The 13,194-nt window shown below is 38.9% G+C and overlaps 1 protein-coding gene across 2 annotated transcripts in view; it reads right to left on the bottom strand.

Moving 5' to 3' along the window:
• The window catches only part of FARSB (phenylalanyl-tRNA synthetase subunit beta), a 36,500-nt gene extending 23,360 nt beyond the window's left edge, over window positions 1–13,140 (bottom strand). The window contains exons 1-13 of one of the 2 annotated variants that reach the window (XM_082056157.1): window positions 12,991–13,137; window positions 11,841–11,896; window positions 10,529–10,683; window positions 9,928–10,000; window positions 9,328–9,443; window positions 8,738–8,888; window positions 7,548–7,656; window positions 5,134–5,204; window positions 3,791–3,852; window positions 3,653–3,704; window positions 2,082–2,143; window positions 1,447–1,654; window positions 940–1,020 (exon numbers count right to left, since the gene is read on the bottom strand). In XM_082056157.1, the coding sequence (XP_081912283.1) occupies window positions 940–1,020; window positions 1,447–1,654; window positions 2,082–2,143; window positions 3,653–3,704; window positions 3,791–3,852; window positions 5,134–5,204; window positions 7,548–7,656; window positions 8,738–8,888; window positions 9,328–9,443; window positions 9,928–10,000; window positions 10,529–10,683; window positions 11,841–11,896; window positions 12,991–13,048 (1,254 nt within the window). In that variant the 5' untranslated portion in view covers window positions 13,049–13,137. Of the gene's footprint in view, window positions 1–939; window positions 1,021–1,446; window positions 1,655–2,081; window positions 2,144–3,652; window positions 3,705–3,790; window positions 3,853–5,133; window positions 5,205–7,547; window positions 7,657–8,737; window positions 8,889–9,327; window positions 9,444–9,927; window positions 10,001–10,528; window positions 10,684–11,840; window positions 11,897–12,990 lie in introns of both variants that reach the window. The other variant, XM_082056158.1, reaches the window with a different exon arrangement.
• Between the last annotated feature and the right edge of the window lie 54 nt (window positions 13,141–13,194).

Genomic DNA, 13,194 nt, shown 5'->3' with positions numbered 1-13,194 from the left:
AGTGTCCACATATGGACAGCTACCATATACATTTGGAGGGCACAGTGGTTTACCTAGTTGTTTTGGGTTTTTTTAATAGTAGATCAGGTTCTCCGCTCCAGTTCACAGCTATGGCAAAGGGGTATGAACAAGTGGCCATGACAAAGATGATGTTCCTACTGAACACTTTATCTCAACAAAACAACCCTGCTGCAAAATTTCAGTATTAGAAATCATGCCAGCTGTTAGTACTGGAGTGGCACACATTGCTGCAGAATCCTAATTCTCTGTAAAAGACTGTTTGCTTGGCTATAACAAATAGTATGACTTGGTAACATCATTATTTGTTGTTCTATAAAACAAACAAGCAAAAAAAAAAAAAGAGATGAAATTTACAGGGCAATTTGTGTCACATGAGTGTGCATTATAACTTTTTACAGGTATCCTTAAACACTTTGCTGACTGAAAAACTACTTAGCATGGTGTGTAATGCAAGGAATCATGGGCAAGTGACAATACTGAAAAGAGACAAATAGAAACAGGGTAATCCTTGAACTGTAGTAACATCTACCAGAAAGTACTACATTTTTGTTTGTTTTCCAGATTATCAAACTATAATGAATTTCACATTTGGTGATCAAAGTCTCAAGAGAGACTTGCTGTCTTCAAATTTCATCCTATGAAGTTAAACTGAAAACACTGCTTCAACAGCTATTTTTGCCTCTATACTTAGAACTACATGCCACATTAACAGTGACTCATTCAATTTCTCTGACCTACAAACTCACCAAATATTATACTATCATTCCAAAGCACTAGCAAACTATCACCTGCCAAAACAGTACCAGATAATACTGGTACATTTATACAATAACATTTTCTCAGACCATCCTCTGCAGTTCTGGTTGCATCACTGTCCCAACACACAACTAAGAAAAATATGAAATCCATATAAAATACCAAGGCAAAAGTGAGTGCTTCTGTGAATCCAGCAGCTGCCAAGTCCAGTCTCAGAAGTTCTGTAAGCTTATTGAGGGGGAGCTAAAATGAAACAAAAAAAGTTTTCAACTTCCACCTTAAAACATTTTTCCATTCTTTCTTGAGGTGACTCTGCCTGTTACATAGCAATGAATTCACTAGGGAGGTACTGTGCTTGTGTGCTTAAAACTTCTCAAAGCATCAGCCAGCTGCCTTTAGGCTTGCCTGAGGAAATGAATCTCCCAATTAGAGATTTAATACGGGCTCCCTACTTAAACCCCTGTCCTTTTTCAAGTACCAGCAACCAACTGGTCTTGGACTTATTCAAATCAGTGGGGCATCTGTTTTGTATCCTATCCATGGTAAATACTTCTCAAGGCAAAGCATGTCAAAATATTTAATTCCTAGGTTCTGTTTTCCCCAAAGCCCTTCTGGCATGCACTAGTCATTTGCTGACAACAGAGCGTTTATTTGAAGGGGCAATCTTACTTGATTAGCTATGGTGTACGTTTTCGGAGTAGTCATCTGAATGTTGTTATAACCATAAGCTATTGCTGCATCTTCTACGATATCACATGCATGGATAATGTCTGCTCTGGTAGGAGGGATTTCAACCTCTAGACTGTTCCCATTCCCTGTGACGTGTGACTTCAAACACATCCTAGTCAGCAGCTTTGCAAGGCTCGATGGAGTTTCACTGAAACAAAACAAGAAAGTAGTAATTTATGGATCTTGCACCCTACAGACTGGCTTTTTAAAGTAATCAGTGTTTCTGCTGCATTGTCTTATACCCTGAAGAATTTCCATGTGCTTTATGGACTGTACATAGACTTAGAATTCCATCAGAACCAGCTCAGACTCTGACTCTTGAGATGGTCATTTTTCCTAACAGTTGTGTGAGGCCATAAAGAATCATTCACTTTCCTTGGAAACAGGGGAAGAAGTCTTACTGAGCTGATCTAATTACCCAAGATAACCCCTCAATTTTTTCATAAATTAAAAAAAAAAAAAAAAAAAAATATCACACAGTGTAAACATTTTTAAAACAATGCAATGTTTTCTAGTACCTTTTTCATGATTAATGTTTATAAGTAAAAACTATGTTTTCATTTGCAATAACACACCTGATTCCTATTTTCTTGTTAATGAGCTCAGGTTTCACCTTCTCTGTTCGGTAAGCCAGTTCCTAAAAAGAAAAGGCAAAGCTCTTAAGCATACACAGTGGATTCAATTTTGATACCTTAGTAATCTAGCTTCTTCTAATTACAATACTAAAACTACATCCACAGAAGACAAGTGCGGAATATTAGGCTAAACTTAATAGTTTAATATAACAGGATTCTTGAAAACATATTCTAGATAAGCTTGGTTAAGCTAGAAGGTTGAATGCAGCGTGAAATCCCTGTCATTGAAACTTCTGATAATTTCTGATATATGTAAGTAATGGAGTTTCTGAAAGGTTCTAATCGCCAGTTCATCCTAAGTCAAAGCCCTAAAGCAGTGAATGGTCACACGTGAGATCTCACGGTCTAGTACAGATCAAATGACTTTTAGGAGGAAGAGAAAAGAAAACTTTCTATGTACTGGCACAGAAATATCTACCAGTATTTTACTGAGAGAGTTTGCAACATATTTAAGGAAGTTATTTTGTATGTATTGACTTAGGTGTTTCTAAACGTCTAGATATACAAATCCATAAAAATCTTGGCAACTAAAACTTTGGTGATTTTTTGCTCTATTTTCTCTAGGGAAACTACTTTGGTTACTGCAGAAATCTCTTCAGGATTCTAGGTCTTTCCTCTGTTGACTAAAGCTGACACAGCTAAAAGAAAAAAGCTAAAATACCACTGGAAAAACTCTCAGTAAAAATTTCTTTCTCTCTTAACAGTTTGTACTTGCTTGATCCATCTGATTTTTATGAACTCAACCAGATGTCTGTCTTCAGTTACTTTCAGGAAACAGGAGGAATTGCTTTCTTTATACTTATTAAGAAAACAAAAAAGAGTCCATTACTGCAAAGAAGTCTGCCAGGGACTCTGAATGCAGGCAAACCTGCACTTGAAGTCAACATCCTGCCTTACAGACCTTTATACAGTTGAAGCATATAAAGGGAAAGACTGAAAAATCTTGTGTTACAAGGGCATTTTAATGGAAGGGCATTAAAGGTTCCAGATCTGATACTCAAGTTATGCTGAGGCTGATTTCAGTTGTCCACTGGCTTATGACTGAAGGACGTCTTCCTGCATTCATTTTTCCTGATTTGGAACATGTAGGTTTTAAAGGCTTTAGAGGCAGATTATGACCTTTGATTGTAATCTTTACTTGTTCCTGAAAAAGTTCATATCACACAAACTCTAAACCACAACAGTGGTTACCACTCGTAACTTTAAACCTTACCTTTCTTTTTGGACTATCAAGCTACGTCAGTGAGTCTGTATTTTTAGCCTTATTGTAAATTAGTAGAGATTCAGCACGAGTTTCCTAGATAAGGGGAAGCTGGGGTTATTTTTTGTGGTGCCAAAGAAGGCCCTGACTCATTAATATATAGATAGTACCAAGCTGAGCTTTTACGCTGTCCCTCAGAACCAGCATATACTGCCTCTGCAGAAAAAGACGACAGCATGACTCCTACCAGACTTTGTGCAAATAAAATCCTCTCCCCAAGGTTACTGGGATATCATATCACCATGCTTACCGGATAGATGTGGGTCTTGCCATTAGGATAAACTACTTCCACTGCTTCAACACTGAGAGAGACAGAAAAACAGAAGTAAAAATGGTTTTAGCATATGGCCCAAATGTAATGTCTCTCTGACAGGAGATTTATACTCACCTGAATGGCTTCTCACAATATTCACTAAACATCGTGACTATAATATCAAGAACAATTTTTGCCTACAAAATAAAGATAATAATTACATTGAAATCTGTCATCTACTTGTATTGAAGTAGACAAAATTTAAAAAAATGGGGGAAAAATATTGTCTTACACTCTCTTAATTCTATTTAATAACTTAAAAACCAAAATCCTAGTGGTCTAGAATACCAGATTGCGTTTAGAAAAAAAAAATTTCTTCTGTTGCAAAGACATTTATGTGAAATCTTGAAATCTTTGGTTTTCAAGGTTCTGAAGCATTTGTATACCTTTGCTAAACTCTGTTGTGAAAATACACAGGGTCTTTATTACTAGTTGGAATGTGGTCTTCCCAGCCTTTAGTCTTAGTAGTCATTCCACTGAAGTTCCAAGTGAGAATGTAAGGACTGAAGGACTGTGCATTTTTTAGAAATATATTGCCAAATAACCTCATCTGTTTTACAGTTAATGTTTTAAGAGATTAGTATAATATAACATAATAATGAGATTCAGATCAACTTCTCAATATACAAGGGTCATGCCTCACAGTGTAATTTCTTTTGCGTAAACAGAACAGCACTATTTTTATTCTTACTATCAAGGCAAGCAGTAGCAATAAGCAGTTATTTATTAGTTTGCTTAGAAGCCACTCCTCAATGTGCAAATTTGTTTGCGTTGTTAACATATTGTGTAGTAACATACGTTAAAAACATTTTTGCCCTTAAGTGTCAAAATACACACTTTAGGGAAACTATCAATGAATACACAACCTATATTCAAGAACAGGCAATTATAACTGCTAGGCTTTCATGTTTCAGCTTTGAGTTACAGAATTTGCATATGGAAAGACTTCAATTTGAAAATTATTTGCACAGCATCCCTGCTTGAAAAAGATAACTAAGAAGAAAAAGTGTTGTCTTCCTTCCCTCAGCCCACATTTAAAGTAGGAGACAAAATGATTCTTTACAAGGAGTATTCTAGCAAAATAGGCAGTCTTAGTGATTTTACTCTTTTCAAAACCTTTCAGATTTAGAAAGTGTTCAGCAACACCACCCCCCTCAATTTACCTAAATTACTTTATTGTAGAAACTGAACACTTAGTGTCAATATAAAAACACAGTAAAACCAAAATCCAATTAACACACAACAAGCCTAAAACTGTGTTGAAGCATTCTGCATGGTCCCATGGCCTATTCTGCCCTTCCGAAATGGGAGTTCTGTTCCATAAAGTAAGCGCCTGGCTATTGTAGGTCTTTGTATTGAAGCCCAGAGGGAAAACAAAAGATATTACCGCATATCAAAAGCCGGAAATATTAACTTACCTTTGTAATATCTGTGCCTGTACATTCAATAAACACATTTCTGGTGTTTACGCTTATTTTTGTATGATCTCCTAAAACATGTAAAGACAAAAAGGCGTTAAGAAATGTTATTACTTTTCTTGCAATGATGCTGATATCAACTCTTTCTATGATTCAGAAAGACTGTTATCTTGCGCTGCCTAAAAAGCCACTATGTCTACTGCACCAACATTCACAATTCTTACCAGAAGAGCAGTTCTTTTTATTTTTAAACTTATAAATCAAAAAGAGGAAAAAGGCAGACCAGACTTACTGACCGGCTTAAGCTGTCCACTGAAAAATAACAATATCACCCTACAGGTACGGCAGGATGAGGCTAAAGAAGCAAACCAGCTCAGCAGCAGCAGCCATCTGCTGTTGGCCAAGTGCTCCTGCAGTGCCAGAGCAGCCCGGCTTCCCTTCCCTCAGGAACACATCTGCATTTCATGTGTGACGTGCATAAGAAAGCAGCCTTGGACAGGAATGTATGAAATGTTTTTTTAAACATGATTTAAATTGATGAATGGGCATAGCTACTTCTGTGAATAACCAAGATCTTGTGATGCTGTCTGCTGATACACTACAGGTTTGTCTACATTGGCGATTCAGGTGCCACTTGTAGGTGTGAATTTGCTTTGTGTGTGTACTTGGAAGTCATGAAGTGTGCACTGAAGCACTCAAATCTGTTTCTTGTCTGGAAAGAAGGAAGGTAGAAAATACATTCAGGGGCATTATCTAAGGTGTCTCTCTTGCAAATTGGTTGCAAAATCCCCCCAGTAGTTGATTTCCTAAAAGTGGGGTTCTGTTAGTAAGCCACAAGCAATTTAGAGTGCCTGTACAGAAATCTGCCTTGTGTTGCCTGTTAGGTATGTGCAGTGCATACCTTGAACGAATTTCACTGCCGGTAACCACGCAGAAAGGACACCCATAGTCTTAGAATTGTATGGGATCGAGCCAAATCCAACCTCTCTCCTTCTTGCCTCTCACTAATGCAGACACACCCCACGGGTGGCAAAGGGAAGCAAACACCTGGACACATACGGGCACTCTTGCTTCCTTCATTTGACCCTGAGCAAGTGAACCAACTTCTGTGTTCTAGTTTCCTACCTGAGAAACCAGGTCACAGCCAGACTGGAAGTCAGGTGCACTAAAGATCTTAAGACCGAGGGATCTTGTATTCCCTTCCCTACAATGCTGTACTGCACCTCTTTGCAGACGGAATGTACTCAGCTCTTCTGGACTCACTTCAAAGCAAATATAACCTTTCACTTAAGTGCTTGTGGATAATCCAAAAAACCAATAGAGATGTTTACATTTCGTTATCTGTTTAAAAAGTACCTTTAACCTGGAAACTTCTCTCAAATACTGTTCTTTAAAACGGAGGCAGGTATTAAATGTAGCTCAACCTTTTAAATTGATAAAATGCTAACAAACTATGTTTCTATGGGGAACACTCCAGAGTTGGAATAAGCCTAACAAGGAAAGATTAGTAGCTGACAGCACCTTTGATTCAGAACAGTTGTTCTTGCCAGTCCTTGTCACAGAGTTTGAGCTGCCTTTTAAGAAGATTTGGTTAGTTGTTTAAGATATGGGTAAGGTTAATTAGGAAAAATACATCCAAATATATTATCACTGCAGATTTTATTGGTCACTGTAGGTAAACAGTTACTGATTCTTGACCTAAATATATAGGTATGCTGAAAAAACTTTTCTTAAAGGAGTAGTTCTTGCCACGTCATTAACTGGTTTCAGTTCAACATGGTTCTCAAAAATCACCCAGCTTCTTTTGTATTCAGAGGAAAGCCATGTTTAGAAACAATGCAAAAAAGTCTAAACCTAGTCTTTTTAACCCATGAAAGTCTCCCGGAATCACTTCTGTGATAGCAAAAGGATTTACAAGAACTGGTTCACACTGCTGTTAAATACACTGGGCTTAAGACCTAGGTAAAAAGATCCCTACTGTGACCACTTAAAATGGAGTACAAAACAGACTGTTAATTTGTAATCCCTTTACTAAATAATTTCTTAAACCTTTTCTTTTAGCTAAATGACTGATAAACAATGTCCATGTATGCAAACAAAATGCCTTCCTAACAAAGGTTCCTATTGCAAGGAACCTTTGAGTTTATACCCCACAAATCTAGAAGGATATAAGAAGCTAAACAGAAAGGTTTGCACTAGGACTTTAACATCCTCTTGGTGAGAAAAGAGGAACCCTAGCAACTTTGGGGAGCAAAAAATTTGGCTACATTTAAACTGAAATAAGAATTTATGAAATCATAAATGAAACAATTTTAAGAAAACAGAATTATTGATATTATACATCAACGTTTCTGGTAGATACCTGAACTCACACACAAAATAGCAACAGTATGAACTTGCACGATTAATCTTACCGTTGATGATGGGTGGCATGGACAGAACAACACCATTGCTGTCATAAATAACAGGATAAAGTGGCTTGTTTTCTATTAGGTGTAAATAGTGCCGAAGGTGGCTGTCAGTCTGGAGAAACAAAGCACAACCTAAATTTCACATTAGCTCACTTGTGAACTTCCATACTGCCACAATCCCTTGCTGAGAGATCAAGGGGAATTTTGAAAGAGGGAAGGACTGGGCTTGGAGCAAGGTATTTCACTAGCAAAAGTTGTTTACTTTCAGAAGCAAAAAAACCTTTGAAACGAGAGAATTGGATTTTTGGTTTTCTTCAGAAACATTAAAAATTATTTCTTCAAGGATTCTCTCAAAAATGTGTGGGCCATGCTGTCCAAACAATGTTCTTGTTCACCACAGCAGACCTTTCACTGCCAAATGCAAGGGCAGAAATCCTTAGTTCATATTAACTTTCCTTAGAACTGATAAAAAATAACACTTCATTACTTTTCATTATAAATTGCTGAATATTCACACATTTATGCTTAAATTTGTTTCAAAATTTACGTCTGTTCCCATGATATAAGTATATGCTGTTTCAGAAACTAATTTACTTTTAGTCTCTCTGATACACCTTGTTTCCTTAGCTCTCTTACTCATCTTTAGACAGAGAGCTTTGAGAATTTTTCTCTGTGACCAGTATGTCTGTTCGAGCAGAGCTGTATATTCTAACGATGGTGATAACAGTGCCGTTTTCAAATGTTGGTGTTTCAAGTGGCCCACATAAACATCACAAAACTAGACCTGATACAGTCTTTTCCTGGCATTTACCTGGTTTCATCAGGATGCCGGGCCAAGAGCAGTGCCAGACTTAACTTGAGCCTTTTACACAGCTACACTTGCCAAATATATAGTTGAGTAAATAATTCCGCATCTTCTCTAAGTAATAAGCCAAATTAAAATAACATTAGAAAATCTGATATTATTCATCTCAAGCTTGTTGACAAATCAGAGGGTTAATATCAAACTCACTATTCTAAGAGTTATACTTAGCCGCAAAACACCATGATATATCTTTCATAGATGATAAAAATATTCTTATGAATAAGCAAAATATGGAATGCTCACTGAATGAAGCTTCAGAAGATAATGTTTTTACTTGGAAGTGTATCTTCCTGCATTTAGCACAAGAAGCCTGAAAGATGCCACTTACCCTATACAGATCCATAATTTGTGAAGCTGTGTACTCCTGGGATTGATTCAAGGGCTTGAATTTAATTTCAGAAGGTGCTTTAGCTGTATAAGTAAATGGACCAGAGATGGTGTCCAAGTCATGGGTACCTATTGCTACTAACGCTCTTTTCCTAGAAAGAAAGAAGGCGAAATAATGATTTTACTAGGAATATTTTGAGCTCCTTTGAGCTCATGATGCTCTATATGCCGGTACATTCATAGAATTTACCGAAAAAGTAGAAGGGCAATTTTGAAAAGCCTAGAAATTATTTTCATGAATAATATTTTAACAAATGTTGACAACACACGTAACAGTCAAATGCAAATCCAATGGGACTGCTGCAAAATGCTTCTTTCTTAACTGCTGTAGGAGCTGTAACAGCCATTTATGTTGAAAAATATCGAGAGCAGTCAGAAACGGGCAAGGAAATTAGAAGGATCAAGAGAGCTATTATAGAAGATTTTCCTTAGCATGAATATATACATGTCTCTGCAATAGGGATGTGCAGCTGTAACGTGATGAAATAATATATATAGACAATATAGGCTACTTTAAATTTGAGCACTAACCTGCAAATATTTTGGTGTAGTTTTTCTTGGAGGTCAATGAAACTATCATAACGGTCCTTGGTAAAAGTTATATTACGAAGGACTGCAGCTACAGCATGAGGACGGACTTGGACAGTCTGCAATTTAACACAGCAACACATTATATATTTCAAATACACAGAATATACAAAACTAAAACTGATCAAATGTGCACTTTTCTTCATAAAATCCTCTTTTGTAAAGTAGTAATCAAAAGGAAAATTCATGGAAAGACTTCAGAATCCCAAAGGGAAAAAACAAACAAACCGACCCACTCCAGGTCTGGTAGAGGCAAGGAGGTTTCCAATATACTGTGTAACGGCCCAGAAGGTCAATGCCATGTAAGCATCTGAAAGTTTGATTTGATCTGATACAAGATTCCCCAAAAATGTGTTGTCTATTGTTCCTCCCCTTCTCTAAGAATAAATCACAATCAGTAAAGATATTTAAATTTCTTTAGCTCTTCTTCTGCAAATGAGATTTCCATCACTGCTCTTACAAAATTGATACTGATGCTTCATACCCATCTTGCCCCTTCAAAAACTCTCAATAAATTTACAGAGATGCAGTAAACACTTTTACCTCTTCAGTGATAATCAGCTTCTGACCTTCACCCTGAGCTGGTATTATCTTTTCATACCTAGGGAGACTTATCCTAGAATAAAACCAGAAATAAGTCTGTAACTGAAAGACAGAAAGTTCCCAAAATGCAATAAACTTTAGAAATGTAGCAATAATTATATGTAGAAAACTTTATTAATAACTTTTCTTGGCTAACTGTTTAAAACCTGTTTTCTACAGATGGTAAACAGACCACTGAACTAGAACAGAGGGACTCAAGAAGATCAAGTCACAGCAAAAGTGTGAAATAAATTATTTGTATTGGTATTTATTACAGAGGAGCACAAGAAAGTTCCTCTGCAGGAGGTATTCACAGAGGATAAGTTTCAAATGAAACAGCAGCTTAAACATTTTTAGAACAGAACCAAAACCCATGAACATTCTGGTCTAGTCTTTTAAAAATATACAATAGATCCTTCCCAGGGGAACATCATATGAATCTGATCTACACATGAGATCACACTCAAAATCCAAGCAAGCGGCAAGTTTGTTTATTGACCAGAAACTGACTCGTATTTAAACAAATAACAAACCACACAGAAGTCTCACAACTCTGCTTTACCGTTCTTTAAAGACCTGGAGTCCTCGGACCAGCCCTTCAAGGCAAAGCAGATCATAACGGTTGGCAGGAACATCGATTTTATAGAGAACGATATCAGATGCACCCTTTGCCTTTTCTTCACCTTTTTCTTTACTTATAATGTCTTTCTCAGATGTCTGAAATAAAGCAAAAATGTGGTTTTAACCTGCAATACCTTAATGTTGACAGGAATATGACAGTGAGATAATATAATAGGAAAAACTGTATTAACTAAACAAAGTTTAAAGGTGCCATTTGGATTTATATAGCAAATGGACACACCAAATACCAGAAATGACATAAAATCTAAATCTGTCTTATATTCAGCAATTCTGATGCAGTATACCAGAAGAAAAATTCACTATTAGAATTTGAATTTTTAAAAAAGAAATTATAGAAGCAAGTCTCTGGGCTAGCAGATTCCAGTACAGAACTGGGACGTTATTTTTGGCAACAGATCGTCAAATGACTGGACATATCAAGTTTATTCTGAAATAAAGCATAACATATAGCATTCTGATGTCTTTTAATAAAAATAATTAAAAGATCTATTAATTAAAATTAAAAAGCAAAACAAAAACAGGTCTACTTTTTACATGGATGCAGATAACAGAGCCAGCAAATTTTCAGAAGTACAGAATCTAAATCAAAATTTTAAATATAAATTAGTTACAACTCAGGTAACAATGTCCAAGACAAATACATTTTTGTGGATATTGCATAGCAAAATGCATACAAACCAAAGCCAAACAGATATTGTAAAATACATTCAATACATAGTCTGTGGCCATATTTATGTTGCTAAATAAAATGGAGCCAGGGATTGAAGACCAAGTGGCACAGGCTGCCGACCTCCACGAAGCAGAGCAATACACCATCTTGGGGTCTCTTGCTCCCAATATGACAATTTTTGTATCTGTTTTTCTTTTCAGATGCAAAACACCCGCATTAATACAGTCTATTACAACAGTATTTTATAACAAGAACCTAAAGGTATGTGTTGCAGATTCTGCCCTGTGGTGTGGAGATGTCTGAGGATGTTTCAGGATGAAAAGCCTGCTGCAGTACTGCTAAAAGCTTGTATAGGTCAAGGTCTTGTCCACACCACTTTTTGAGGGTACCTGGGGTGTGGTATCCTCCAAATCTTGCCTAGGCATTTTCTTGGTACATGCTAAAGTGCCAACCCTGTACCAGGGAACATGCTGGAAATAATGCAGTACGAACTCTCATCAAAGATGAATGCTGTCAGTACACTACATCTACTGCAAAAGTAACAAATAAAAACAAAACTTACAATTTCATCAAGCTCCAAACCAAACTCAAAGCACAGCTCATCAAATTCTTCATCAGCTGTGAAGAAAGAGGGTGAATTTTGGTTGATAAGCAGGCCTCAGACTTTTAATGTAACTTTTTTGTGTTTGTTTTGAATGTTTTAAAACAAGATAACAAATGTTATTAAAAAAAAAAAAAGAGAAAGAGAGAAAGAATTTTACTTATATTTGCATCTGTGTAGCAGTTTCTTTAGTACATATTGCATTTACTGACAAGTTATTCTTACAGTCACAGCAAGAGTTTCTGAGCCCAGGAGCCTGGCTTCATCACCAGCTCCTCACCCAAGTTTGTCAGAGGAGCTGTGGCGTGGATGGATAATGAAAACACAAGGGAACAATTGCACAGCTCCTGCCAACAGCTGCTTTTCTGATCAGTCGGTTTGTCATACAGAGGTTGCATCAGCTGCGTTATGACACTTGAGGAACACAACCCTGACCTGAAAATGGAGATTTACACCCACGTGTCCCACGAGCCCAGCTCCAGCGTGGGCTGGATACACCGTGTGTCCCTAAGCGCTCTGTCAGCCAGACACTGCTCTGGAGTCACGTTTCTGGAGACAGGGAAGGAGTGACTGAGAACACGGTACTGACTGTGTGCTTTGCCTGCTCCCCTCTCTTCCGTCTCCCGTTTGCTTTAACCAGTTCCCAAACCACTGAAACCCCAACCAGAAACCGCGGTTTGGAAGCGCGTGGTTCTGATTTCAGGAGCGATTTGGGCTCAAAAAGCGCATTTCTGAGCAAACAGCTGAGGAGCCCAGAAGGACGCACGGCTTGTCCGGCACGCTGGGGGCTGGGGAGCGCCCCGGACACCAACACCGCGACCTCACTGAGGCCGGGGCTGCACCCGGGGCTCCGTTCGGACCCGAACTGGCAGCGAACGAAGGACTGAGCCGGGGGGCGGCCACACCGCCCCATCTCCGCCGGCCCTCGGGAGTTTGCCGGGGCCGGCACAGCCCGAGGGGCCCAGGGCGCCCCAGCCACGAGGCGCTGCGAGCACCGCACCATGCGGCTCAGCGCCGCCCGGCACCCCGGGGGCGCGGGCACGGCCCGCCTGGTGGCCTGGCCGGGGAGCGGCGTGAGGCGAACCGGCGAACCCGGGCACCGCGCACTCACTGTAGGTCCGGCCCAGCGCCTGGAACAGCAGGTCCCGCTTCAGGCTGACAGTCGGCATGGCGGCACCCGGCTCGCCCGCACCGCGCTTGCGAGACCGCCCGCCAGGCCCCCATCGCGCCTGCCTTCGTCCGCGTCGCCTGAAGGCCGCCCGCCATTCCTCCGGCTCGCGTCCGCTCTTCCCCTCCCTCCGTAGCGCGATGGTGC

The sequence above is a fragment of the Streptopelia decaocto genome (genome assembly GCF_964273445.1).
Source record: "Streptopelia decaocto genome assembly, chromosome: 6".
NCBI lineage: Eukaryota > Metazoa > Chordata > Aves > Columbiformes > Columbidae > Streptopelia > Streptopelia decaocto.
This window is presented reverse-complemented; position numbering and strand designations above follow the sequence as displayed.